The following is a 24,905-nucleotide window of genomic DNA, read 5'->3' as shown; positions in this document are numbered from 1 at the left end:
CAGTCGTTTTGCCAAATATGGAAACAGAACATTGGATTGTAATTACAGTGTTCTTAAGGTCACAGTAGAAGTTCCTCGGTTGATATAGCATTAGCAATGGTGAGCGATCTGAATAAAACACTCTCCAACAACATATTACATATACTACTAATACAAAAGACGAAACTGAGTGATCTTCACTTTGGCTCTTCGCACTTGTGCAATGGAACAGCAAGATCCAACAGGATTGACATTTGGCAACATCAAACGCGCGTTTTTAAATGATATACATTCTTCACATCCCAATCAATAATCTCTCATACAACAAAGATGCATCTTCATGCTCTTCTCTTTTTTTTTTTTTTTTTTTTTGACATAATGAATTGTGCATTCTATATGATATCATTTGTGTGTGTGTGTGGTGGAGGAGAAGTCAAACCTTGGAATCGTCCCACCGCGGCGTGGATCATCCTCTGTTGCTTGTCGAAGAGCCCTGGCAAAGGCCTTAAAGGTCGCCTCTATTATGTGATGAGAATTTTCACCAGCAAGCTGTTGTAACAAAGCTATCAAGAAATGGTTTCCAAACAGATGATAGAAGAAACACATGAATTCTATGATTTTATTTTGCATTCGGGAGATTCGAATCATAGTACCTGCCGGATGTGAAGTGTCATACCAGAAGTATTCACCAACGATTGGAAAAAGTGCTCCACCAACTACAAATAGAGAAGTTCACAATATTCAGCTATAAGTTTCAGTGTTTACAAAACAATAAAATAACACATTTTAAACCCAAAAGAGAAAAACTCCATCCAGGAGTGAAGAAAGAACCTGGGTGTCATATGTTCCAACTCTCTGGGTTGGAATCTCCAAGTTGTAACCAAGATATGGTCGACCAGACAAGTCCTGCAAGAAATTTGTGTTCACTATAAGCAGTAGGCAAGTCTGGGAGAATATCCGGTAGTAAGAGCAACCAAAAGTTTCACAATTTAATACCAGGGAAACATGTATAAGCGCTTCATCAAGAGGAGCCGTGAAGTCACCAAACCGGTTAATACCTTTACGCTCACCAAGGGCCTTTAACAGAGCCTACAGAAGACAACATACGGTTTCTCATAGGTCTGACACGAACCGAGAATACGGCTGAAAGGACTACACAGGGAAAAGAAGATCAACAAAACTTACTGTTCCAATGGCAAGAGCTATATCTTCATTACTGTGATGATCATCGATGTGAACATCACCAGTAGCTCTAACGTGCACATCAAACAAACCATGCGAAGCAAGTTGCTATACCAAGAGAAGGACAAGTAGTGGAAAACACACACAATCATTAATCAATCAACACTCTCCAATAACGAAATCAAAACAACTCTCTCTTCACATGGAAACTGAAGCAATCAAAATCCAATAAACCCAAAGGCAAAAAAAGGTGATAACTTTGAAGATATATAAAAGAACACTTACATCTAACATATGGTCAAGAAAAGGGATTCCAGTAGAACTATCTGCAACTCCAGTACCATCTAAATTAATCTTCACTGATACATTCGTTTCCTTTGTTACTCTCTTTACTTCTCCAATTCGAGCTGATTGAGAGAAAAAAACAATAAAATAATAATAAACAAGTAATCAAACGATGAAATGAGTTTTCAATCTCAGCCATATCTATACCCCAAAACTTACCTAATGCTTTAGAAGGATAAGAATTGGTTGCCTGGGTAACATTCTCACTGAAAGAAGACGCGCAGGAGATAGATTGGCGAATCGGAGATTGAGATGAAGAAGAAGAAGAAGAAGAAGAAACGATCATCGCCCGACGAGGAAGTAAATCTTTAAACACGAGCTTAGGTCTGAGAAGTTGAGAGGAAGAGTGGCTAAATATGGCGGAAGACGACAGCTCCATTTGTTAGCGCTGGCTTAAGGAAGAAGAAGAAGACTCACAGGAACGAACGAACGAACAACCAGAGACGATGCTTTTGATTCTCTCTTCCTCCTTTTTAGCTAATTAAGAATCTTAACCGAACCGGTATGTTTGAACCGATAAACGATTTTGATTTATTTCAATTATTTTAACCGTACCGCAAATTCCACTATAACCGGACCAACGCCAAACCATGCATGGATGGATAGATCAATGATTTAATGTTATACATCATTCTAACACTGTTTTAATCTAAAAACTCAAAAAGCAAACGTTAGATCATAAAAGAATCTTTCTCATAACATTTATTTGCAGATCATAATGTGAATTAGGTACAAAGTGTTTAAGAGAAAAATTGGACAAGGGATTATATATATACTACCAGCCTCAAAAATTTCCGACGGATTTAATAAACTTTAATAAATAATAATTCAAATTAAAATTAAATTTAAATTATAGGTATTGAATAAAAAATCTTAAATATTAAAAAATGTTCCTTATGTCCCATTATACAAGAGTTTTTAACTAAAAACACAAAGATAAAAAAATTTAGATATTATCATTTAAAATTTTTAACAAATATAAAAAATGTGTTGCATAATTTAGATAGACATAAATTATAACTATCAATTGTGCATAGTGTTGTACAAAAAAAGTGCAACTTTTGGTGGAACACTATTGTGTATCTTTGTCGATTATATTTAATTTTTTCTCTTCTTTAGAGAGGGTAGAGAATTTAATTTGGTGACTGTGTTGGTAATCATAAGAAACAGACAGTTACAAATTTGATTTTATATATTAAATTGAGGCACATTATTCTTTTTTTGATATAATAGTTACAAATTTTGTTTTGCATCATATTTTTTTAGATTTAAGTTTTTTAAAAGCACTAAAAATTCAAAAACTTTTATGAAGAATACCACTTTCATTGGTTTTTATATGATTTGAAACAAAAATTGTAATCTACTGAATTTTACTAGATATGTTTATTAATAATATTTCAGAATGTAGACAATCAAATAACAAAATAAACAACATCATCTATAATAGTATTTTTGCATCACTTTTTGCTCAAAAATATGTTTTTGGAAACATTTATCACTAAATGCTTATATTTATATCCAAATAAGTTTAGTTAACTCTCTCTAGTCTCTACTATCCTTGTAATTAACCAAACACAATTAAATTATTTTAAATATCCATATATATAATGTTCTACAATAAATATAGATATTTAGAAGATTTATTCCATATTAAAAAAAATTATTCTCCTATCATCTCTTTTTGATTTTAAATTTTAAATGTAGTAAATCATCATATAATACATAAAGTAAATATAAATGTATAATTTTTTTGCATAATCATGATTTGATTTTTTTAAAACATATATTACTCAATTAATACAAATTGTGTGTTCAACATACATATCTAGTAAATTTATTGTATATAGTAAATTATAAAATTTTAAAAAATTTATAATTTATATCTAAAGTTGATAAAGTTTTAAAATTATGAATATTTAAACATATTAAATTTTTAAAATAACACAAACGAGTTATATATTACATGACGAGTTATATATGACATGACATGATTGAATTGATAATACTAAAAAATAAAATATCATTAATTTGAATCAAACTGATTTAATTAATATTGTATTAAACAAAAATTGTTGTGCTGTATATTGGCAAAATTGCAGATTATATATTAAATCACTAAAATTAACAAAAAGTATATTAGCAAAATTAGTATTACTATAATACAACATTAACAAAAAAAAAATTCCCGCGGTATACTTATACATGTCATAATCTAGTTTGATATATATGTAAAACATAGAAAAAAGTGTTATTTATGGGTGAGATTTGCATGTTAGAATTATTTGAAATGAGAATTCTAAATTCTTCAAGACTTAGGTCAGATCCTTGGATTTATTATATTGGTTTGATAATAGAGAATAATACACTTTGGATCCTATGGTGAATGCGTTAATTGATATCCCAAAAGAGAGGTTGGAAGAGGGCAAGCCTAAAGTAACATATTCTCATCAGATGTAAAAAACAGTTGTTTTGCAATGGTACTTTTGGTGTTGGGTACATGGAATAAGCATGACTGCAGGAGATCAGGTTTGGTGCCTTCAAACATCTCCAAAAAACACAATCCGAGCTTCATTTAAGAGGAGCCATCTGTAACAGATAAAGTGGAATTGAGAGTGTTGAGGTATGATTTGAGATGTCAATTCTATGTGATGTAAAAGAAACTTAACAAAAGTTTTAAAATGTCAGAAACATACAAATACAAGTGATAACAATAATCAGACTATACAATGTCACATTATATCCACAGCATCCACTGGAAGTGATATAGCCCTGTAAAGAAGAGGCGGCGAAGCTGAGTTTTCCGTTGGTGTAACAGAGATCTCCGTTGGTGTCTCGCATATCGTTTGACCTCTCACTCTCATAAGCTGAATCTTATGTCTTGCCTTAAGCCATCTCAGTTCTCTTCTCATCTCATTCTCTGACCACCAACAACCACTTCTGACCTTTCTTGAACTCTGTTTTTCTCCATCATCAGAATGTGATTCTCTCAAACCCCAAAAATCGGCAAACCTACCGTGAACCGAAGAACAGCTCTTGTCCTCAGAACTATCAAACTCATGATGATGATGGTGAGATTTTTCTCCTGATGATGATACAGTCTCTTCTTGTATATACCCATTTGAAGCACAATCACCGCAGAACCCTGCAGTGTTGTTGTTGATCACATTTTGGGAACATTCTGTATCAGTTTTCCAATCAGGTACCAATGCAGCAATCTCAGCATCGATCATCTCAGCGATTTTCGCAACATCTTGATTAGTTATGTCAAGCTCTGATACCATCTCTGTTGCTACACTCAATGCAGTATCAATAGCTGTCTCAAAAGGGAAGTAAATGTTCCTTATCCTTCCTAACGTTACATAAAAGTCCAAAGAGATATTATCATTTTATAACCAATGATCTTACAACAACTATGGAAAAAAAAGATTGAGACTTTACCTTCTGCATCAGAGATTCTGATCCTCAAAAATATCCCATCACTATCGTTTCTCTTCCCTTTAATCGAAATGTCAACATGGTCCTCATCATCATTAGCGAAAAGATCAATCTCACATATCTGTGACGACGACTCATACTGATCAATCAGAGGTTGTCTAAGGAACAAACCAGTTTCATCATAACCATTATAGTAATCAATAGGTCTCATATCAAATCCATCCACATTATCATAATCTTGTAGAAAAGGGTCTTGTAAAAGCTCCAATGCAGTAAGCCTAGACGTCACAGTAGCTAAACACTTCTCAACAAACTCACGGACCTCAGGGTCCTTCACTAAGTGAAAAGCTTCAGGCTTTTTCCCCTGAAAAGGAAGAAACAAGACTTAACCCTCAAAACTAGCTTACAAGAACAAGAAGAAGCAAAAATCAAAGAATCTTTTTAATACCGAGGTAACTTTCTTGTAGATTTGAGCAGGGTGAGTACACTCGCTGTAAGGGTAATCGAAAGTGACCATCTCCAACACACACATTCCAAAAGCATATACATCAACCAACTCATTGTATTCCTCATCATACACTTCTGGAGCCATAAACTCAGGGGTTCCTTTACAACAACAAAAGTAAGGGTAGGTCCAAAACTGTCTTTTGATGATTCAATAATGTTTGAAAGTTTTGAAAAAAAAGTACCAACGCAACGAACGGCATGTGATTTACGAAGAATGGCAGCAAGTCCAAGATCACCAATCTTGACTTGACCTTGGTTCCCATTGATAAAGATGTTATCACATTTGAGATCTCTATGAATGATTGGTGGAGAACGACTATGAAGATAAAGAAGCCCTTTTAGAATCTGCTTGCACCATTGCTTCACTGCTTTTATATTCACCCTTCTATGTCTCAACCTATACCTAACAAATAAAAGATTTGAACTTTTGACATTACCCGTGAATCAATCATAAAAGAAAACTAAACAAAGAAAGACACTTACTGTCTGAGAGTACCAGAGGTGAAGAGCTCAGTAACAAAATTGATTGATAGATTGTGTGTATCAACCCAAGAAGTGTAGAATTTCATAATGTTTTGATGATTCAAAGTCTTGAGAAGATGAATCTCTCTGAAAAACTTCTCTAATTCCTCAGGGTTCCTTGTGAAATTTCGAAGCTTTACTTGGTTCCATGCTACTTCTATCCCTTCATACTCATCAAACGCTCTGTACCTGAAATTTTCAATAAACGAAAGAAACAGTGTTTCGGATTAAGTAACCAATTCCAAAACCAAACAAAGTTAAAAACTAATTAAACAATAAAAGAATGCGATTATTAATAATATAATACACTGTCTTGGAAGCGCCTTTGCCAAGTACTTCATCGTACTGCACGCCCAAACAAAAACAACAAAAGCCAAAATCAATAAACCAAAAAATAGTTAAAAACTTTGTTGAACATTTTCAATTCAAGAAGAAGAATTTATCATACTCTTCCATATCTTCCAGAAGGATCAACCTCAACAAAGCTTTCTTCACAATTCATGACTCTCTTCTTTCTGCTCTTTTTTGTTTTTGGGTTCTTGAACGAGAGAGAGAGAGAGATGTTTGGAATTTGTGGAGATGGGTAGAAGAGGAAAAATATTAAATGCTTAAAGAAGAAAGAATATATAAAAACGAAACAAGTGTTTTTTTTTCTTCTTCTTCTTCTTGTAAGTGACAATTAGCAGACAACTAGTTAGGCTTCTTACCCAATCACACACTTTACCAACACCATGCGTCGGTTTACTTCGGTTTACATAACCGGTTGTTCCGGTTTATATAATTAATAAATGCCAAATCTCGTACGTAAGGAAAACGGCATGCAACTAATTTCAACTTCCATCAGGTACGAAAATTCGTATATTTCAGTTTCAAATATTTGGAGAAATTTATTTTGAATTATCTGGTCAGCTAATTAATATTTGTGGAATTTTAAAGAAAAAATTGTGGCATATGATTCAAGTTGGGAGGTGTTGTGTGTGAACCAAAGAATCTTAAAGTGTGGATTTAAGACCACATAAATATATAAGCTATGCGTTGTTATAAAGCTGTGATTGGATTTTTTGGGGATCTAAGCTAAATTACAAGAACCGGATGATTCCAAACCGGTACGTCGATAATTAACCGAAGGAAATGCCAAAAAGGCAAAATTAAAAGAAAACAAATAAAAAAAAAGGTCGTAGGTTTATCGAACACTTGTGTGTTGGGGTTTTTGTCGTCTAGTGTAGCAGTTCGGTGTCACGGGTTGTGAGAAAGGTGAAAAGAGCACATGGAACTGAGTCACGGCAGCAACACAGAGTCTCTTTTTTTTTTGGTGATTGTGTTGAGACACATTTGGACCAACCATAACTCTTACTTTTTTTGTAATAATCTTTTCAATTTCATATTCACGTAACATGTTCCTAGATTTCTAAATGAAATATTTTTATATTATCTAGTATGTGTTAAGGTTATGCATGAAGACAAATCAACAAAATGCAAAACACGAAGACTATTTTTCACGTTCAACTTGCATATTCTGATACTCATATGCGTGAACATTTTAATTTTGTATTTGGAATCGCTAGATTAAGAAAAGAGTAAAAAATTCGTAGAGTTTTATTTTATATTTTAGTGTATGTGTATATTTTCCGCTTCTATATGTTGATATATATTTTTCATCTAAATATGTACAAATTTTTTTGAAATATATAAAAATTTTCTGTTAAAAATTTGACAAAATTAATTAATTTTTACGAATTTTAAATTTTGCAATCATCGTTGTTATAAAACTAGATGGATTGAAAAGAGTAAGTAACAAGCATGTGAATTAATAATTGTAGCTTGTTCTAACTTTTTCAATGTCGTAATCTTTCATATATTATTGATTGCTGAGTTGTCATTTTAATTTGTGGTGATTAAAAAGACAGTGAAGTCAAGATTAGGTACATAGATAGATACGTCTCAAAAGAGAAGTACAAGTAACACCAGTCTACCACTCTACTAGTGAATGACAAATCAGATTCCAAGCGACGTCCGTCTGATGGCACACATTCTAGAAACATATTGCGTATATTCTTTTCTTTATGTTCCGGCTGAGAGAAAGCTCAAACTTGGTGATTTTGTTCTTTTTTCTGTTGGTGCCACTGTCTTCATTCTCATCAAGATTAGTAAAAATGGTGTTTTTGTTGTTGCCAGTTGTTCCATATATGAATCTAGGCGTCTTAGGTTTCGACAATCGCTGAATTTTCTCCCGATAAGTTGGGTACCAGTTATTCGGTATGATGTATAGTGTGATCAGGACGCCGAAGTTGATGTTTCGTCACAAGAACGTTTTAATATCGTTCTCTTTGGTTTGGTAGTAGTAGACCTCGCTCTGCTTCCACACGAACCTTAGTGTAAACAAGGAAAACATGCAATACTTAGGTTTGGTGGATTAGACTTCTTATTGCATGCATATTCTCTTCTTATACCTATTCCTCTTCATTTATGTGAGTGTACATTAATTTTTTCGGTTTTTTTTTTTATAGCCTTAGTTATAACTTATATATGAGAACTGAAGTATATGAAGCCTTGAAAGTTCTCCGGGGAAGACCATTTTCGATTTTCTTTCTGGCAATACTTGTTAATCATTTCACATTCTTAGCTTTCTTGATCAAGAATTCAGGATTATATAAGGTTGTTAACATGTCTTGAAGTCTGATTTTAGGTGTAATAGGGAATGAAGCTCCCAGTATCAATGGTATCTAATTATTGGTTTGATTGGTTTACCTAGAGAATTTTACAAGGAAGCTCTCGGATTGCCAAAACTTAACCAGTAAGTTAACCGATCAATTAACTGAGACTCCGTAGAGTCATCCTAGGCTATTTTTTAATTAATGTGCAAGGATACATGAGTGAATATCAATATATATATTTTTTAATATATTTTGGGTTCTATCCTTTTAATTTTATTTATTTAAAATTTTAATTCCTACAAAATTGCACTAAAAGCAATCAGTAAAATATGATAAATTGACAAAATCGAGTTTTTTTATAGAAACTAATTAATGCTACCTAAATTCCTTAATAATAGCAAATTTATTAATAGCAAATTTATTTTCTATATATGTATCCCAAAATAAAAAATAAAAAAATAAAGAGAAATACCCTAAAATAGCACTACTTTGGGTTTTTGTTCCAAAACTAGCACACACGCTGGAATGTTTCAAAACTAGCATTTCTTAATATTGAGTAATTAATAGAGAGAAATTATTTAAAAAAACTCAAAAAAATCAAAACCAGATCTCTGTTACATTTCTGTCCGGCGAATCTTGAAGAATTTTCCGATCAGAGATCTTCATTTCTGATATCAGATTTTCCCGTGAAGCTTCAGTCAGGTACTAAATCCGTTGGCTTATCTTTCAATTTCTCTTTCTTCTTCTTCGATTTCAGAGTTTGAAATTGTTGGGTTATCTTTCTTCTTCTTCGATCGATAGCTTCAATCATCGATTTCAGAGTTTGAAATTATTGAGTTCTCTGAAATTCAGGAAGAAATTTGTGACTTATGCCTCTATATAGATGAATTAGCAGATTCAGTAGTTTTGTTGTTCTGTGATTTTGGTTTTGTTGGCTTGATTGTAGAATGTTGGAGATATACTCTGTTTTTGGTGAGTGGAAACTTAATGACAAGCTTCATTGGAGATTTTTCATCGATACAAACAAAAACAAAGGTGGATCACTTTGTGAAGTTGCTGAGAATATCACATACAAGGATCTAGTTAAGACTGTTTTTAAAGATTTCGGACTTGATGGTCTAGTTAAAGAGATTTCACTAAGCTATGAACTTCCAAGGATGAAATTAATGGTAGAAGATTCTCCTCCTATCTTCATTTGCAATGACCGCCAAGTGTGCACTTTCATCAGAAAGATACAAGAAAATCCTGGAATAGGACGTTTGTGTGTATCGGTAAGTACATGACTCTTACTTTTGTTTTTACCGTAACTTTCTTATACTTAATTCTTCATAGTTTTATAACTTAATTCTTGTTGTAGGAATTTGATCAATCATTTGGTAGTGACATCTCAGTTTCTAAGCCACATGGTGATACATGCTCAACCGCTGAAAAAGCAAAGACCAATAATTCATTTGCTTTGCCTGCTGCTCGAGATCCTATTCTGATCCCTGCAGGAAGTTCACATACGACTGCACATGAAACACACAAGGTTAGATTCATTAATATAAGTTTTTAGACAAGATTCCTATATTTTTAGGAAACCCTTCCTAAATCACAGAAATGATGAATATCAAGAATTTTAAGGATGAACTCCTTAGGAACGCTTCAAGAATAAAGCTATAGTTACTTGCAAATGTTATTTTTCATTTACTAATCTTTTTATTTTTCTAGGAACTTGATCGGTCTATTGGAAGTGATGTTTCTACGACATATAATGATATAGAGATCTCAACAGCTGAAAAAGGAATAGGATCTTTTTTAGAGAATTTGGTTCCTGCTCCAGATCTCTTTCCTATATGTATGGTAAGTTCACATTCGGCTCGAGGGGCTGATGATATATATGTGGACAGATATTTCAAGAATAAGGAAGAGTTGATGTTCAAGATGAGAAACTGAGCACTTGAATGGAAGTTTAAGTTCAAAGTTCGATGGTCAAACAAAACTAGAGTTATTTTGGGATGTGTTGATGATAAATACAGTTGGCAATTGCGTGCGACTAGGCTACAATCATCTGAATTCTTTGTGGTGAAGAAGTATTGTCATGAACACAATTGTGACACAACCCACAGGAATGCCAACCATAGACAAGCAACTGCAAAGTTGCTTGGGAGTTTTTACTGCAACAACTATGGAGAAAAGAAAGTTGGTCTCAAATAAAAAAAGATTATGGAGTTGGCCAGAAAAGATCATAGAGTATACATACCATACAAAAAAGCCTGGAGAGCAAAAGAGGAAGGTCAGAAATTGGTTAGAGGCACTGCTGAGGATAGTTATTTAAATATAGCGAAATGGTTGTACATGGCAAGGGAAAAAAATCCAGGAACAATTGCTTATCTTGAGTTGGATCCTTTGAAGAATTTCAAATACGTATTCATCTCATTTGGCCAGTCGATTAGAGGTTTTTCTTTAATGAGAAAAGTGATTGATGTTGATGGTACATTCCTAAAAGGAAAGTATAAGAGAACTTTGCTAGCAGATACTGCAAAAGATGGAGATTAGCACTTATACCCGATAGCATTTGCCATTGTTGATTCAGAAAATGACATTGCATGGAATTGGTTCTTTAGGTGTTTGCTCACTCTCATCCCTGATGCACCGGATTTGGTATTTGTTTCTGACCGTGCTCAATCCATTGAAAAAGCAATCTCAAAATTGTATCCAACATCCCATCATGGCATTTGCAAATTTCATCTCAAAAACAACATCAAGGTAAAGTTCAGGAGTAAAAGCTTTTTGCCTCTTTTCGAATCAGCAGCTAATACTTTTACGTTTCATGAGTTTGAAGGTGTTTTTAGGGATATACAGAATTCTAATCCAAAACTGGCCAAGTATTTAGAAGAGGCTGATTTCAGGAAGTGGGCTCGTTGTTATGCACCATCTAACCGCTACAATATTATGACAGCCAACATTGCTGAGTCATTGAATTCTATGTTAAAGGATCCTCGAGAGCTGCCAGTGATTTCACTTCTTGAGACAATATAACCCTTACAACATGGTTTCATGAGCGACGAGAAAAAGCTGCCAAACACAACAAGCGTGCTACACCAAATGTTACAGATGAGATAATATTAAGGTTCAGTAAGGCAATGAAACTAGATGTTTTTCAAGTCGATCAACATGAGTTTGAGGTCAAAGATGATAGGAATAAGTTTGTTGTTCACCTAAAGAACAAGACTTGTACCTGCTGCGTCTTTGACATTGAAAGGATTCCTTGCATTCACGCCATTGCTGCTGCAAAGCGTACAAACATGGATGAATACAAACTGGTTGATCATTTCTATTTGACAGATATTTGGGCTAAAGCATATGCCGAGAGCATTCATCCAAGTGGAGATGTGAAGAATTAGGTATTTCCACATTCTGTAGCTGAATACTTCTGTGCTCCACCACAAACTAGGATAAAGAGTGGGAGACCGCCAAAAAAGAGAAAGAGATCAGTTGGAGAGTTTGGTGTACCAGGTTCTAAATCTCAAATTCATAAGTGCAACAGATGTGGTAATGAAGGACATAATAAAAGTACTTGCAGATTCCCAATATGATGATTTTTATGCATTTGATTTTTTACAAATGTTACTAGATTTATCCAGCAACACTCTACAGCCTACAGATGTAAATTTCATAGCATACTGATATTCATAAGATAGTTTCATGAAGGGTATCCTAAGTTTCAAGTAGTCCTTCCTGAATATTATAAATTTTAAACAAATGTGTTTTTCAATCTCTATTGTGTGTGTGGTGAGTGTTTCTTTGTGGGGTGTGTGTGTTTTTGACCTCAACCCTTCCTAAATACCATTCAGTCTTTACCTAATCCATTCCTAAATATTTCATGATATATACTGAAGGTTATAACTAATTCTCGAATAACAGACTTTGGCCTACTGGTTACTCTCCCACTTGTAATTAGACGATGTCACGTGTTCGAACCTCCTGGATGGCTTTGAGGAAAGCCATCTTGATTTTTTAAAAACCATTCCTGAATATTTCACCATATATTTTTATGTCTTACAACTATAATCGAATAATAGGCTTTGGCCTACTGGTTACTCTCCCACTTGTAAATTCGCGAAGTCGCGGGTTAGAACCTCTGGATGTGCATTTGAAGAATGTCATCCTGATTTTTTATAATCTCGTCTTAAATGCCATAATTGATATGTCACCATATATATTAAAGTTTATAACCAACTCCCGAATAACAGGTTTTGGTCTACTGGTTACTCTCCCACTTGCAAATTCCCGATGTCGTGGGTTCGAACCTCCTGGATGCGCATTTGAGGCATGCCATCCTTATTATTATTATTTTTTTTGAGGAATGACATCCTGATTTTCTCTAAACCCTTCCTAAATAACTTACATTCTTTCCCTAATCTGTACAAATACCATCCAGATGTGTCATAATCTCTTCCTAAATGCCATAATTGATATATCACTATATATATTAAAGTTTATAACCAATTCCTGAATAACAGGCTTTGGCCTACTAGTTACTCTCCCACTTGTAAATTCGTGAAGTCGTGGGTTCGAACTTCCGGATGTGCATTTGAGGAATGCCATCCTGATTTTTTATAATCTCTTCCTAAATGCCATAATTGATATGTCACCATATATTTTAAAGTTTATAACCAATTCACGAATAACAGGCTTTGGCCTACTGGTTACTCTCCCACTTGCAAATTCCCAATGTCGCAGGTTCGAACCTTCTGGATGCGCATTTGAGGAATGCCATCCTCTTTTATTTTTATTTTTTTTTATTTTTTTGAGGAATGCCATCCTGATTTTCTCTAAACCCTTCCTAAATAACTTACGTTCTTTCCCTAATCTGTACAAATACCATCCAAAATAAGAAAAGTGTCACAAAACACACCATTTACTAAGTATCTTTAACATTTAAATCATAATCTCAAAAAACATAACATATGATTTCAATAAATCCATTGTAAATTTATAAATCCATAGAAAAGTCTACCATATGAAAACAAAAATCAACCTCTAAACAACTCAATCTTCTTAAGTATGATATCATGATAGATATCAAAGCATAACTTGGCTCTTATATCTTCTGAAAGCTCTTCTTGAAGTCTACTCATCATCTCTTCTACGCCCATTGAATGACATTCCACCATTTTAAGAATGAATAATCCACAATTTGCATCAATCTTAATGCGACGAAAGAATCTTTTAGGGCACAAGACTTTAAATGGAGTCAGATCAACTGTTCCTCTGTATCTTTCAGTGCCTAAGAGATATGGTATCATCTCTGCAATACACACAAATAGTTATCAGAAATATATCATAAGCATAAGATTCACATCATAATCAAATAAGTTCTTACCTGCAATTGGTATAACATGAGTTTTCACCAAGTCACCTTTACTCTCATGAGTTCAACAATCAAAAACAGTAATCTTCCTGAACTTGAAGCTTATTTCCATACCAATGAATTGTTTGTATGTAGAGTTATAGGCAATACCATAAATTCCATCGAGATCCTGCCACTTCTTAGTAGGAAGACAAACCGAAGACAACTTCCCACTCACAATATCATTGACTTCTTTTGGAAACACAAATTGTGATTTAAAGTTATCCTTCTTGAAATTGAAGTATGCAGCTTTCATTTTTGAAAAGAAGTCTGGCCTCACAAAGGTTGATTTCGGAAGTCTCTTGTTGTGAAAATAAATGGGATCCTGGTTTCTTCTCAACCAAAATAATCCCAAAGCTGCATCAGTATGCTACATTTAAAAGAAGAAAAAGACTTTTAGGATAGCATTTATGAGTCTAGCCAACACAAAAGAAACCGAAACAAATTTGTGAGCAGTACCGTTTCTTGCAAATTCATCTCTGGTCTCCCCAGAAAATTTAACCAATGTGAGGTTAATGGTTGTGCATCCGTTATCACCCTGAAATTATCAAAAAGCATTGTCTTATACTTGGATAAAAACTTACTTTTAAAAATTGACGAGAATTTTTAAAACATCACACTAACCCTGGTCTGATATTTGAGCTCTTCCAAGAATTTAATTCTTCAATGTCATTGAAAGTTGGAGACAGGAAAGGGTTGAACATTGGATAAATAGCAGAAGTGGCAGGGTTTCTTGGTGCTTTATATGGAGTAATTGTTGAAAATGATGGAGTTGTAAGCTGATTGCTTCGCCTTGGAACATGGTTCTTACCATCACCATCACCATCAACTCTTTGCTTCTTTCTTGGAATAACAATTTTATCTTTCTTATCCAGCTTTCTCTTTTTTTTCCTGAAATCAAGATGTAACAAAGAAACGTGTTTATGAATGTCTTCTTTGTACTTTTTACAAAAATCAGCAATGATATATACAAAACAAACAAAAACTGAATTAAATTGACATACCTCAGGTGAACTAAAACACTCAAGATCGAATGATGGCCCCTCGTCACATGATTTATCTTTGATGTCCTTTTGGAACATAAAAAACATATGAGAAAGTTAAAAACAGATGGTGTTGTGGATTTTGTTTGCCTTATTATAATTAATTGTCATGCTATACCTTCTCTTTTGGATTCTGTTTGTCTTCTTTTTCTTTATCAAGACCATCATTTAGATTCTCACCTTCATCACTTTGATTGTCATCTTCTTCCTCACCACCTTCCTGAAGAAGGTTCTCTTCATCACCCTACAAGCAAACAACGTTTTAGGAACCTTTATTAGCTTAAAAAGACTTTCCTATAAAATTAAATAACAGGAAAAAGTTGTATAATAAATCTTACATCAATAGCTGAATCGAGCTTCTGGGTCATCTCCTCAGTTTAGGTCATTTCCTCATTTGCTAAATTGAGTTTTTCGGTTAACTCCTCTGTTTGGTTTAACTCATCCGTTTGGGTTTCGCTTGGAGTAAAGAACTGGAGATGAATTATTTCATTTGTCAATATAATGTGTTAGAATATTTATTAAAAGTTCTAAGAATCATTTCATTTACCTCAGCAGTTAAAACTTCTGGATTTGGTTCACCTTCATTCTCTCTATGCAAGAACCATATTTGTTCTTTTCCAAAAAATTCTTCTTTCTTTGATTTGTCCATCAAAACACTGATTCCTTTGTCAAGAATTGCTCGCACTCTTCCTTTGCTCCATTTGTTCTCATACCTAACTTTAACTTCTTGCAGCAATAGTAGCTGAAAAAAACATTAAAAGCTTTTAGCAAATTGATTAAGAATACTTTCCCAAACATTCAAAATACAAGTACAAAACCAATTCTTACCTCCTTATGAATATGAGTCTCAGAAGTCAGAGGCACATGCACTGTTTTTGTTCAGTGGGAGACCTGTTAGATGGTCGGATCCCATCACCTCACTGCAAATATAAATCGTTTTTAGGAAGCTTTAATGCATAATTAAGAATACTTTCCATAACATTCAAAATATAAATAAGAAACAAATTCTTACCTATTTAGGAATCTGAGTCTCAGATGTTTGAGCCACATGCACTGTATTTTGTTCAGTGGGAGAACTGTTAGTCGGACGGATCCCATCACCACTCTGCAAATACAAATCATTTTTAGGAAGCATTAGTACCTCTATAGGAATCTGAGAGTCAGCAACCTGAGTCACATGCTCAGCGCATGGAGAACTGGGGAATGGAGGCTTTGTAATTAAAGAACTGGGATATGGAGGCATTCCACTATCTTGGTGTAGATCCTACAACACAAAATGAAAACGGTTAGCAATTACATGCATGAAAAAAATTTCAAAATAAAAGTTAAAAAACTTGTAAACTTAGAATTATTGCACTGCAACAGAAAATGAAAATAGTCACTGTTACTTGTAAGAAAAAAAATATAAATTTAGAAATATTGATAAACATATCCTTACTGTATCATTTGCTTTTGCCGCAACAAGTTTTTTCACCTCGTCCTCTATTTTGGATATACGTTGATTTGTTTTGTCAAACCCCTCCTTGACAACTTTGGAAAGCTTGTCTATCATTTCTACAAGTGACTCTCCTGAAGATGATGCTTTACATTTCTCCTTGTGATGCAACTAATATGATCTCATCGCCATTTCTTCCATCACTTCTCCAATATCTAGCATTCCTTTGCTCTAATCATCGACTGTCATTCTATAACATTTCTCCACTAGCTCAACCAGTAAACTTAGGTCTTGATCATCATTGTCTTCCATTGAAACTGTGTCTTCTGGATCCTCTGGTATTGAAGGTAAAGTGAGGAATACCTTCGGCTGCACCCACAAAAATTGATTTAGGCTGACATTCCCAAATTACTATAAATGCTTTCCAAATAACTATAAATCTTTCATGAAAGTTTAAGAGTAGATGCATAACTTACATTATCTGATGCTTCAATGCTTTCCACCTGAGCAATTGATGGATTTCCTATGTATGTGTATTTTTCACATAAGAATGCAGTCGGTCTCTCCATTGCACCCAGTCTGCTATATGCCGTTTGTAGTTGTGGAACATATTCAAGGATCCAAATAACAAAAGCCAATGGAAATCCTTGTAAATCATACTTCGGCTTCAGTAAATTTGATACAGTATTCTTCTTCGGTGGTGTGACATTCTTCTTAATGGATCCAATCAGCATATTGTACGCCTCTCTCCCCCATGGGTAACTCATCATCGAATTAACATCCTTTGCAATGTTGAGGTATGTTTGAGGAAACTTGCAACCTTTGTACATTTGCAAGAATATGCTTTCAATAAGCACCAGCATTGCAAGACAGAATCTTTTATCTGATTCGTTGCTGTCAGTGTTTTTAAGCACTCTACCACCTCTTCGACAGTGTGCCTCTGTTTGTTGTTAACAACAGCATCTTCATTGCCATCCCATTCAGAGCACTTAAGGCCAGTAACCATATGAAATTCTCTTATTGAGAATCTCAAAGGTTGTGCTCCAAAATAAAACCAAAGTTCATCTTCCTTCAATGTGTGTAAGCTCCTGCACAACACGCTGTGTACCATCTTCCCTGACATGGTCAAACCTCTTGTGCTAGCTTTCAGAATTGGTCCTAAGAATGAATCACTAATCCTCCCGAAATCATCAGAGAGGATGCCTTTGACTGTCTTGATGTACTCGTACATTTGAAATTGGTTAATTATGATTTCTGACTTTGGCTCCTCTCCTATCACGAATTGTAGCCTAGGCAGTTTTACACTTGTTGGGAAAGAATCGCCCATTTTCCTGCAATATAAATTTGAGATCAGTAATCTATCATGTTCGAACCCAAAAAAATACACACTCAAAATCATATAAGTGTAATCCATCATGAATTATCTATTTTACTTCCTTATTTTTATTCAATCCTTCTTGAATAACAGTATAACACACTCAAAATCATAACACACACTTAAAAATGGTCTAACATTTTTGAACCGAGAATAACACAATCAAAATCATAAAAGCAATGAAACCTAAAAACTGAAATAATCTACAACCCACAACAATTTCAAGATATTGTTTCATTAAATTCACAAAAACTCAAAAACAACAAGAATTTAATTGAAACCCACAAGAATCTTACTTAATTTTGCATTGAATTGATTTAGGATTTAAGAAAATCAAAATTAGCACACATAAAGTCAAGAAAAATAATCCTAAAACGAAATATCTTGAGAGAATGGTGGCTTAACTACAGCCACGACGAGAAGAAGCGAGTCGAGTCGAGTTTGTTGAATCAGATCTCTTGGAGAATTTGAAAAGATGGTGTATAAGGCGTCGCGATTCGAAATACTGAGAACATGAACGGCGTGAGGATGCGAGACAACAATATAGCAGCGATGAGATAGGTCGGTAAAGCGGCAAGCCTCCGGTAACCGCTATATCAGATTTTTGGAATGAGGCAACGAAAGGAGATGAAGAAGAAGTCGATTTCGAGAATGATCTGTTGGGCTTTGAAATTTTTTTGAGAAAAATAAAACTGGGCTCTAGTTTTTGTTAGCCCAAACCTCTTTCTCTTCATTTTAACTTTGTGCTAATTTTGTCATTTTTAAGAGTCAGTGCTAACTTTGGAACAAAAACCTAAATTTGTGCCATTTTTGTCAATTGTCCAAAAATAAATCATTAAACTATCTATTGTTAAATTAAATCTATATATACATTTTTAAATACATTTTGGGTTATACCCTTTAAGTTATACTTATTTAATTTTAAAAAAAGTTATTTACAAAGTTAATCTTTAAAAGTTTCATAAAAAGACAATAAATAAAAATATGGGAAATCAATTTAATAAACAAAATCAATTTAATGTTCATGTATAAGAATTATTATAGATAAATAAATCAATTATGAAAATTTAACACCATTCAATCGAAACAATCAGTTATTAGTAGGATTTTTAGAGAAAAGGAAATCCATTATGATGATTTAATGCTATGTAACATATATAAATCGAAATAAATTCCAAAGTTTCTAAAATTATTAGACATGCAATCAAGAAAATATAGCAAATTAAAACAATCAAAATACAATTATATGATCTCAAAGACTAAAGAAAAGTGACAAAACTAACAAATAAATATAATTTAAAATTTAAATGTTAATTTTAAAAATATTATCATGCGGTGTACCGCGGGTTAAAATCTAGTATATATACATTTTTGGAGATATTTATAAAATAAATCATGAAGTTGACACTTATTTACAGACATGCTATTGACATTAAATAATTAATTTAATAAAAAAATTAACACTATTTATATTCAATTTTTTTATAGAAATTAAGTGTTTTAAAAGGTAACAAACATAATTGTAAATATATACAGATTTTATTTCCTTATTTTGTAAGGAGGTGAGTGAAGAGCTATTGTTCTTTAAAAATTTGAAAAACTGATTTGATAAAAATGACTTTTAGCCTCAAATACTATATTTTACTTTCACGGGTTTCGTATGATGAGTTTTTGCGAATTAAAAATCTTTGAACATGTTCTGTGATCCGTCTTTTTTTTTTTACTCAAATAGGTAACATATTGCTTAAACAGAATCATTACATAAAGGTTCGATTAGCCACCCGGGCTTTGTACAAGATTCAACATAATAAATGGTACTTTGACAACCAAATTTTGCTAGTGTATGAGCAACAACATTATATGATCGCTTTACAAAAATACACGCAAATGTATGGAATTTTGATCTCCAAAGATTAATGTCACGAATAGCCCTCGGAATAAAATCCGAACCCGATTACCCAACCCGGTACCCGACCCAAAAAACCGGGTTTGGGTTGGGTTCGGGTATAGCTATAAAACTCTATTGGGTTCTATTTTCCAGAACCTGTGGGTTCGAGTTAGGGTTGGATAATACCCGATACCCGTTCGGGTACCCATAGAACCCGAGGAACATAACACTAAACCACTTAGGGATCTTTTTTTCTCACTTATCAGTTTGTACTTTGTCGATTCAATTTCCTAAAATCTCTCGAGGTTTGATACGATATCGATTCATATATATTCATCATCCTATTCCAAAGACAAACCTGGAAACCCTTGCTGTGGCTAACTTTGCGGAGACCTTACCGTTGCCGCTGAAGGAGATAAACTCACCACCGTCTGCCTTGTCACGAAATCACTCAGAGGTATGACTTCTGATTTTTGAGGGTTCTTCTTCTTTCTCGAGTAACTTCTCAATCGATTCAATTATGTGATTCTTTTGATTTAAACGACAAACAAATTTCTATAGTATCGAGTATAGACTTTTAGTAAATTAGATTGTCACTTCTCTAATTCTTGTTTGTTTCTGTGAAAACAAAAGCTTAATCTTTAAATTGATTTTTGTCTCTAGATTGTTATACTCAATACTCAATAGAATGTTTACTTAATTTGTTACTAATTTTGTCACCTTCTTGTGTTGTTAATGGCTTTTGTAATTTTGATAATCTATTGATTATCGTTTCTAAAGATTAATTGGTTTGTTTGTGTTTTTAAAATGCAGATGGCATCTTCTGCTGAGCCAAATCCTCCAGATGATTGTGTTGATTTGAGTGGATCCGAATTCGATGATGATGTTTAAACTCCGGTTTCTGAAAATAAGAGGAAGGGGAAAGAGAGAGTTAGTGACGATGGAGGAGGTACTAATTCTGGTAAGAGGATGAATACAAGATCATGGGTTTGGGATCACTTCACCAAGATGGGACCAAAACAGGACAAATGCCAATGTCAATACTGTGGGAGAAACTTGTCTTGTGAGACTAAAAATGGCACTTCTACAATGAAGAAGCATCTCGAATTGTTATGCAAACAATTCAAGGTATGGAAAGATGCTAACGGTAATGATCCAACTCAAACTGTTTTTACTTCTGATGGTGCTGGTGGTAGTCTTCGGGCAGTTAAAGTTTCAGAAGCAATATTTAGAGAGGCTACCAATGAGTTGATGGTACTTGCAGAGCTACCCTTATCATTCGTAGAGTGCTTGGGTTGGAGACATTTCTGCTCCAAGGCTCAAATGTATAAACCTCATTCTAGGAGGACAGCATCGAGAGATATTATGGAGATTTATGTCAATAAGAAAGCAGCTATGAAGAAGATTCTTGGGCAGAACCGACAGAGGCTGTCATTGACTACGGACATATGGGTTTCAACAACTACTGGAGCGAGTTATATGGTAATAACTGCTCATTTTGTGGATGCTATGTGGAAGTTAAGGAAGATGGTCATAGGATTCAAGAATGTTGATGATCATAAGGGTGAAACAATCTATAATGTTCTCCTTAAGTGTCTAGCCGAGTGGGATATACAGAGAGTGTTCTGCATCACAGTAGATAATGCTACAGCAAATAGTTCTGCTATGACTAAATTTAAGAAAGCTTTGAAGAACAGTGGAGATGATGCATTGATATTGAAAGGTAAGTATATGCATTTGAGGTGTGCTGAACACATATTGAATTTGGTTGTGAGAGAAGGTTTACAAGAGGTTGACAGTAGTGTGGCTGGAATTCGAAATGGTATTCAGTATGTGAGAGCTACAACAAATAGACTCAAATCATTTGATTTGCGACTTGAGGCGGTGAAGATTAAAAGGGGAAGTGTACCTTTGGATGTGAAAACAAGATGGAACTCGACTTACCTCATGTTAGATCAAGCTTTGAAGTTTAGATTGGCATTTGAGAGGATGGAGGCTGAAGATAAAGTGTATAATGATTACTTTCTAGAAAAGGTGGATGGAAAGAAAAGGATTGGACCACCTATGCCATCTGATTTTGATGAAGTTGAGAGGTTGGTTTCTACTCTTGTCATATTTTATAAATCCACATTGGTTCTTTCAACTTCAAATACGGTTGCCTCTCATAAACTCTACAATGAGATAGTTTTTGTTACTAACAACCTGACTGAGTTAACCACGAATACAGATCCTGAAGACGGTTTGAAAAAGAAAGCTTTGTCTATGTTAACAAAGTTGGCAAAGTGTTGGGATCCATTTGGAGAACAAGTTGAAATGAATAGGCTGGTGATAGTAGCAAGTGTTTTTGATTCTAGAAAGAAAACGAAATTTGCTGAGCTCTGTTTTGATGTTTTGTATGGGAAAGGCAGTATTGATTATGCACATCTTTTAGATGATTTGAATAATATCTTGAAGGACTTGTATGATGAGTACAGTAGAAACAGTTTAGTAAACAAGTCTGGTTCATCTTCTCAGTCACATGGTTCATCTTCCTAGTCGCAGTCCCGAGAGCAAGTTGCACCAGATTTTTGTTAGAAAGCAGGTATTGTTGACATGGAAAACGTATTTGATGAGATGGTCATTGATTCCGAATTATCCACCCACCCGAGGTAGAATGGTTTTGAGGATTAAAAGCTGCATCAAAATTACATTTGACCATATGATAGTTTGGTTTAGACCAAGAAGATATTTGTGAAGTGCTGTGTATCGGACGTATGTTATCAGTATGTATTATTGTGTCTTTCCATTCTTTTGTCTCAGAAACAGCTTTCTAGATAGTAGTTGTGGGTCCTTCTCTGAAACCATCAAAAACCACACTATTTCTTGCTTTCCATATTCGCCATAGTAACCAAAAGGGTAGGTAGGATTCTTGTAAATTATTATTTTGAGTTGTTAGATTGAGTAGGAATTCAATAGATGACTCTGCATCTGTGTGCAATTGATTTGTGTATTGGGTGGAGATATTGGACATAAGCCAGACCATTTTTGCAAAAGGGCATGTGAAAAGGGCATGAAGAATTGTTTCATCCTCTTGATGACATCTTGGACAACTTGTGGTAATGTTCATACCTCTAGAACTTAAACGGGTTGTTGTTGGTAGAGCTTTAGATAGAACATGCCATAGGAAATGCTTGATTTTTGGTAATATTTTGAGTTTCCATATTTTGTTTTTCAGTTCAACTGAACTATGAGGAATATCTGGGAAAAGTTCAGGATCTAGAGGATTGTGGGTGAGGAGCCAATAGCCTGATTTAACACTATATTCTCCTGAAAGAGTGTAGTGCCATATCAACCTATCTGGTGTTTCAATTTGTGAAAGGTACTAGTCTTTGATAGCTGTTCTGTCTCCTACAATGATGTTAGAATCAATATAATTTGTATCCCAAGTACGGTAACTTCCAATCTTCTTTATTAGTGCCTCCGTGGTAAGATTTCCAGTTGGATCATTCGGTGTTATTGATCGAGGTAGGTGACCCGGTAGCACATTATCCTGTCCGAGGCGAATAGAATTACCATCACCTACTAAAAAACGTGATCCTTTTTTTATCAGGTCTATTCCATATAACAGAGAAGACCATCCGTAAGATTGATTTTTCCGTTCCTTCGCATCTAGCAGATAGTCATCCTTGTAATAGTGAGCTTTCATGACCTTTGCAAACAGAGAGTTTGGATATTTAAGCAATCTCCATGCTTGTTTGGCAAGTAGGGCATCATTGAACTTCTCCAAATCCCTGAATCCGAGACCACCCTCTTTTTTTGGATGTTTGAGTCTGTACCAAAATATCCACGGTATCCCTTTTTGATTTGAATTCCGATCCCACCAGAAGTTCATCAATAGGGACTCAATGTTTGATGTAACTCCTCTAGGCAACTTAAAACATGACATCGCATAAACATGCATCGAGACAGCAACGGTTTAAGCATTATTTCTTTTCCTGCTGATGACAGTCTTCTTGAACTCCAATGAGAAGTTCGTTTCTTAACTCGATCAATAATATATGTGAACATTTCTTTCTTCTTTCTCCCGAATTGTTCTAGAAGTCCTAAGTATTTGCCCCCTCCACCATAGTTTGGTATATTGAGAATTATCTTTAGCCTGTCTTGCGTCGAACATAGACTCGGGAACCAAATGTTATGATTGACTTCAATTTACTGATTTGCTGACCTGAGTAATATTCGTAGATGTCAAACACATCCTTTAAAGCTTGGCAGTTTCGTTTGTTCGCTTGACAAAAGAAAAGAGAATCATCAGAAAACTGCAGATGAGTGATGCTTGGAACACCATTCCCTATCTTTATTCCTCTAATATCTCCATCTATGACTCTTGAAGTTATAAGGTGGCTTAATATGTCAGAACAAAGTATGAAAAGGTATGGAGAAAGAGGATCCCCCTGACGTATTCCTCTCTCTGGTATTATGTTACCATGTGGTATCCCATTGATTAAAACAGAGTAGTTAACTGACTTAACAGCTGCCATTATCCATTTTATCCACTGATCACAAAAACCAAAAACCTTCATAGTAGTTTCCAAAAAGTTCCATTCAACTCTATCATATGCTTTACTAACATCAGTTTTAACTGCCATATATGTCTGTGAAACACGTTTACGAACTTTGAGGGAATGCATCACTTCATGAGCAATCATGACATTTTCTTGAATGATACGTCCTGGAATTAAGGCTGCCTGTGCTTCGCAAACGATTCCATTGAGGTGTGGTTTCAGTCGTTGAACTAAACACTTAGATACTATCTTGTATAGCACATTGCAAAGGGCTATAGGGCGATAATCAAAGAGGGTGGTGGGGTTATCAATCTTCGGGATCATAAAATATTTGTATGGTTGATGCTTGGTTTCATAACTGATGTTCTGAAAAAAGATTTGACTTCCTCAATTACATGTTTTCCTACGGTGTCCCAGCAACTTTTGTAGAAACGAGTTGTAAGGCCATCTGGTCCTGGTGACCTGTCATCTCCAATAAGGCAGACTGCTTCATAAATTTCTTTGTCACTAAATTCTCTTGTTAAGCTGATGTTGATGTCCTTTGTTACTGTCGCCTTAAAATCTGAAAACTCTGTTGGAGAGACTAAGTGACCGTTTGTGGCAT

The 24,905-nt window shown here is 34.5% G+C and overlaps 7 protein-coding genes and 1 pseudogene across 9 annotated transcripts; 3 read left to right on the top strand and 5 right to left on the bottom strand.

The window, feature by feature from the left end:
* Positions 1-6: 6 nt before the first annotated feature.
* Positions 7-1,970, bottom strand: LOC104766141 (imidazoleglycerol-phosphate dehydratase 1, chloroplastic). Its single transcript, XM_087502104.1, has 8 exons — positions 1,666-1,970; positions 1,447-1,568; positions 1,165-1,269; positions 976-1,068; positions 811-885; positions 633-695; positions 355-528; positions 7-272 (listed from the first exon to the last, which is right to left on the bottom strand). The coding sequence occupies exons 1-7, from the start codon at positions 1,883-1,885 to the stop codon at positions 382-384; spliced, it is 825 nt and encodes a 274-aa protein (XP_087358230.1). The 5' UTR covers positions 1,886-1,970; the 3' UTR covers positions 7-272; positions 355-381.
* A 2,159-nt stretch (positions 1,971-4,129) lies between these two features.
* LOC104766140 (serine/threonine-protein kinase WNK2) lies at positions 4,130-6,873 on the bottom strand. Its single transcript, XM_087502613.1, has 7 exons — positions 6,419-6,873; positions 6,278-6,315; positions 5,932-6,159; positions 5,631-5,851; positions 5,390-5,547; positions 4,945-5,305; positions 4,130-4,855 (listed from the first exon to the last, which is right to left on the bottom strand). The coding sequence occupies exons 1-7, from the start codon at positions 6,470-6,472 to the stop codon at positions 4,236-4,238; spliced, it is 1,680 nt and encodes a 559-aa protein (XP_087358739.1). The 5' UTR covers positions 6,473-6,873; the 3' UTR covers positions 4,130-4,235.
* Positions 6,874-9,084: 2,211 nt separating this feature from the next.
* LOC147920443 (uncharacterized) lies at positions 9,085-12,199 on the top strand. The gene is made up of 4 exons (XM_087503296.1): positions 9,085-9,326; positions 9,571-9,895; positions 9,982-10,152; positions 10,335-12,199. Exons 2-4 carry the CDS (start codon positions 9,572-9,574, stop codon positions 10,557-10,559), a joined length of 720 nt encoding a protein of 239 aa, XP_087359422.1. The 5' UTR covers positions 9,085-9,326; position 9,571; the 3' UTR covers positions 10,560-12,199.
* LOC104715403 (uncharacterized) lies at positions 10,830-11,645 on the top strand. Its single transcript, XM_087501070.1, has 2 exons — positions 10,830-11,116; positions 11,231-11,645. Exons 1-2 carry the CDS (start codon positions 10,830-10,832, stop codon positions 11,643-11,645), a joined length of 702 nt encoding a protein of 233 aa, XP_087357196.1.
* A 1,327-nt stretch (positions 12,200-13,526) lies between the features above and the next one.
* Positions 13,527-15,534, bottom strand: LOC147920442 (uncharacterized). The gene is made up of 7 exons (XM_087500912.1): positions 15,401-15,534; positions 15,181-15,306; positions 15,024-15,089; positions 14,644-14,910; positions 14,479-14,557; positions 13,993-14,389; positions 13,527-13,917 (listed from the first exon to the last, which is right to left on the bottom strand). Exons 2-6 carry the CDS (start codon positions 15,228-15,230, stop codon positions 14,045-14,047), a joined length of 807 nt encoding a protein of 268 aa, XP_087357038.1. The 5' UTR covers positions 15,231-15,306; positions 15,401-15,534; the 3' UTR covers positions 13,527-13,917; positions 13,993-14,044.
* A 131-nt stretch (positions 15,535-15,665) lies between these two features.
* Positions 15,666-16,628, bottom strand: LOC147920441 (uncharacterized). Of its 2 annotated transcripts, XM_087500913.1 has the most exons (5): positions 16,501-16,628; positions 16,204-16,326; positions 16,075-16,115; positions 15,891-15,982; positions 15,666-15,804 (listed from the first exon to the last, which is right to left on the bottom strand). In XM_087500913.1, the coding sequence occupies exons 1-4, from the start codon at positions 16,612-16,614 to the stop codon at positions 15,910-15,912; spliced, it is 351 nt and encodes a 116-aa protein (XP_087357039.1). In that variant the 5' UTR covers positions 16,615-16,628; the 3' UTR covers positions 15,666-15,804; positions 15,891-15,909. The 2 variants fall into 2 exon arrangements, 1 of the variants encoding a protein (XP_087357039.1); XR_015590742.1 differs by having other exon boundaries at positions 16,075-16,326.
* An 82-nt stretch (positions 16,629-16,710) lies between these two features.
* On the bottom strand, positions 16,711-18,027 carry LOC147920440 (uncharacterized; annotated as a pseudogene). The gene is made up of 2 exons (XR_015590743.1): positions 16,974-18,027; positions 16,711-16,866 (listed from the first exon to the last, which is right to left on the bottom strand). The product of XR_015590743.1 is annotated as an uncharacterized LOC147920440 (transcript).
* Positions 18,028-20,768: 2,741 nt separating this feature from the next.
* LOC147920439 (zinc finger BED domain-containing protein RICESLEEPER 3-like) lies at positions 20,769-22,295 on the top strand. The gene has a single exon (XM_087501069.1). It carries the CDS (start codon positions 20,769-20,771, stop codon positions 22,293-22,295), a length of 1,527 nt encoding a protein of 508 aa, XP_087357195.1.
* Positions 22,296-24,905: the final 2,610 nt, after the last annotated feature.

Source organism: Camelina sativa, chromosome 19, assembly GCF_030686135.1.
Source record: "Camelina sativa cultivar CO46 ecotype springtype chromosome 19, ASM3068613v1".
Lineage (NCBI taxonomy): Eukaryota > Viridiplantae > Streptophyta > Magnoliopsida > Brassicales > Brassicaceae > Camelina > Camelina sativa.
The sequence above is the reverse complement of the archived record's forward strand: the minus strand, read 5'-3'. Positions and strand labels throughout refer to the sequence as shown.

Bases quoted from the DNA above. Each gene is read 5' to 3' on its own strand.
- LOC147920443 (XM_087503296.1), top strand. From the start codon at position 9,572: ATGTTGGAGATATACTCTGTTTTTGGTGAGTGGAAACTTAATGACAAG. The intron at 9,896-9,981 runs GTAAGTACATGA...TTCTTGTTGTAG, and splicing joins TAGGACGTTTGTGTGTATCG to GAATTTGATCAATCATTTGG. The intron at 10,153-10,334 runs GTTAGATTCATT...TTATTTTTCTAG, and splicing joins CTGCACATGAAACACACAAG to GAACTTGATCGGTCTATTGG.
- LOC147920441 (XM_087500913.1), bottom strand. From the start codon at position 16,614: ATGATAGACAAGCTTTCCAAAGTTGTCAAGGAGGGGTTTGACAAAACA. The intron at 16,327-16,500 runs GTAAGGATATGT...TTTGTGTTGTAG, and splicing joins CGGCAAAAGCAAATGATACA to GATCTACACCAAGATAGTGG. The intron at 15,983-16,074 runs GTAAGAATTTGT...TTATATTTGCAG, and splicing joins AGACTCAGATTCCTAAATAG to TGAGGTGATGGGATCCGACC.
- LOC147920439 (XM_087501069.1), top strand. From the start codon at position 20,769: ATGGGACCAAAACAGGACAAATGCCAATGTCAATACTGTGGGAGAAAC.
- LOC104715403 (XM_087501070.1), top strand. From the start codon at position 10,830: ATGGAGTTGGCCAGAAAAGATCATAGAGTATACATACCATACAAAAAA. The intron at 11,117-11,230 runs GTATAAGAGAAC...TTGGTTCTTTAG, and splicing joins GGTACATTCCTAAAAGGAAA to GTGTTTGCTCACTCTCATCC.
- LOC104766141 (XM_087502104.1), bottom strand. From the start codon at position 1,885: ATGGAGCTGTCGTCTTCCGCCATATTTAGCCACTCTTCCTCTCAACTT. The intron at 1,270-1,446 runs GTAAGTGTTCTT...CTCTTGGTATAG, and splicing joins TTCTTGACCATATGTTAGAT to CAACTTGCTTCGCATGGTTT. The intron at 529-632 runs GTACTATGATTC...TTGTTACAACAG, and splicing joins TGACACTTCACATCCGGCAG to CTTGCTGGTGAAAATTCTCA.
- LOC147920442 (XM_087500912.1), bottom strand. From the start codon at position 15,230: ATGATGGTCTTGATAAAGAAAAAGAAGACAAACAGAATCCAAAAGAGA. The intron at 14,558-14,643 runs GTTAGTGTGATG...TGATAATTTCAG, and splicing joins AGCTCAAATATCAGACCAGG to GGTGATAACGGATGCACAAC. The intron at 14,390-14,478 runs GTACTGCTCACA...TTTTAAATGTAG, and splicing joins AGATGAATTTGCAAGAAACG to CATACTGATGCAGCTTTGGG.
- LOC104766140 (XM_087502613.1), bottom strand. From the start codon at position 6,472: ATGAATTGTGAAGAAAGCTTTGTTGAGGTTGATCCTTCTGGAAGATAT. The intron at 5,852-5,931 runs GTAAGTGTCTTT...TTTATTTGTTAG, and splicing joins ACCTCTGGTACTCTCAGACA to GTATAGGTTGAGACATAGAA. The intron at 5,306-5,389 runs GTATTAAAAAGA...CTTCCTTTTCAG, and splicing joins TCTACAAGAAAGTTACCTCG to GGGAAAAAGCCTGAAGCTTT.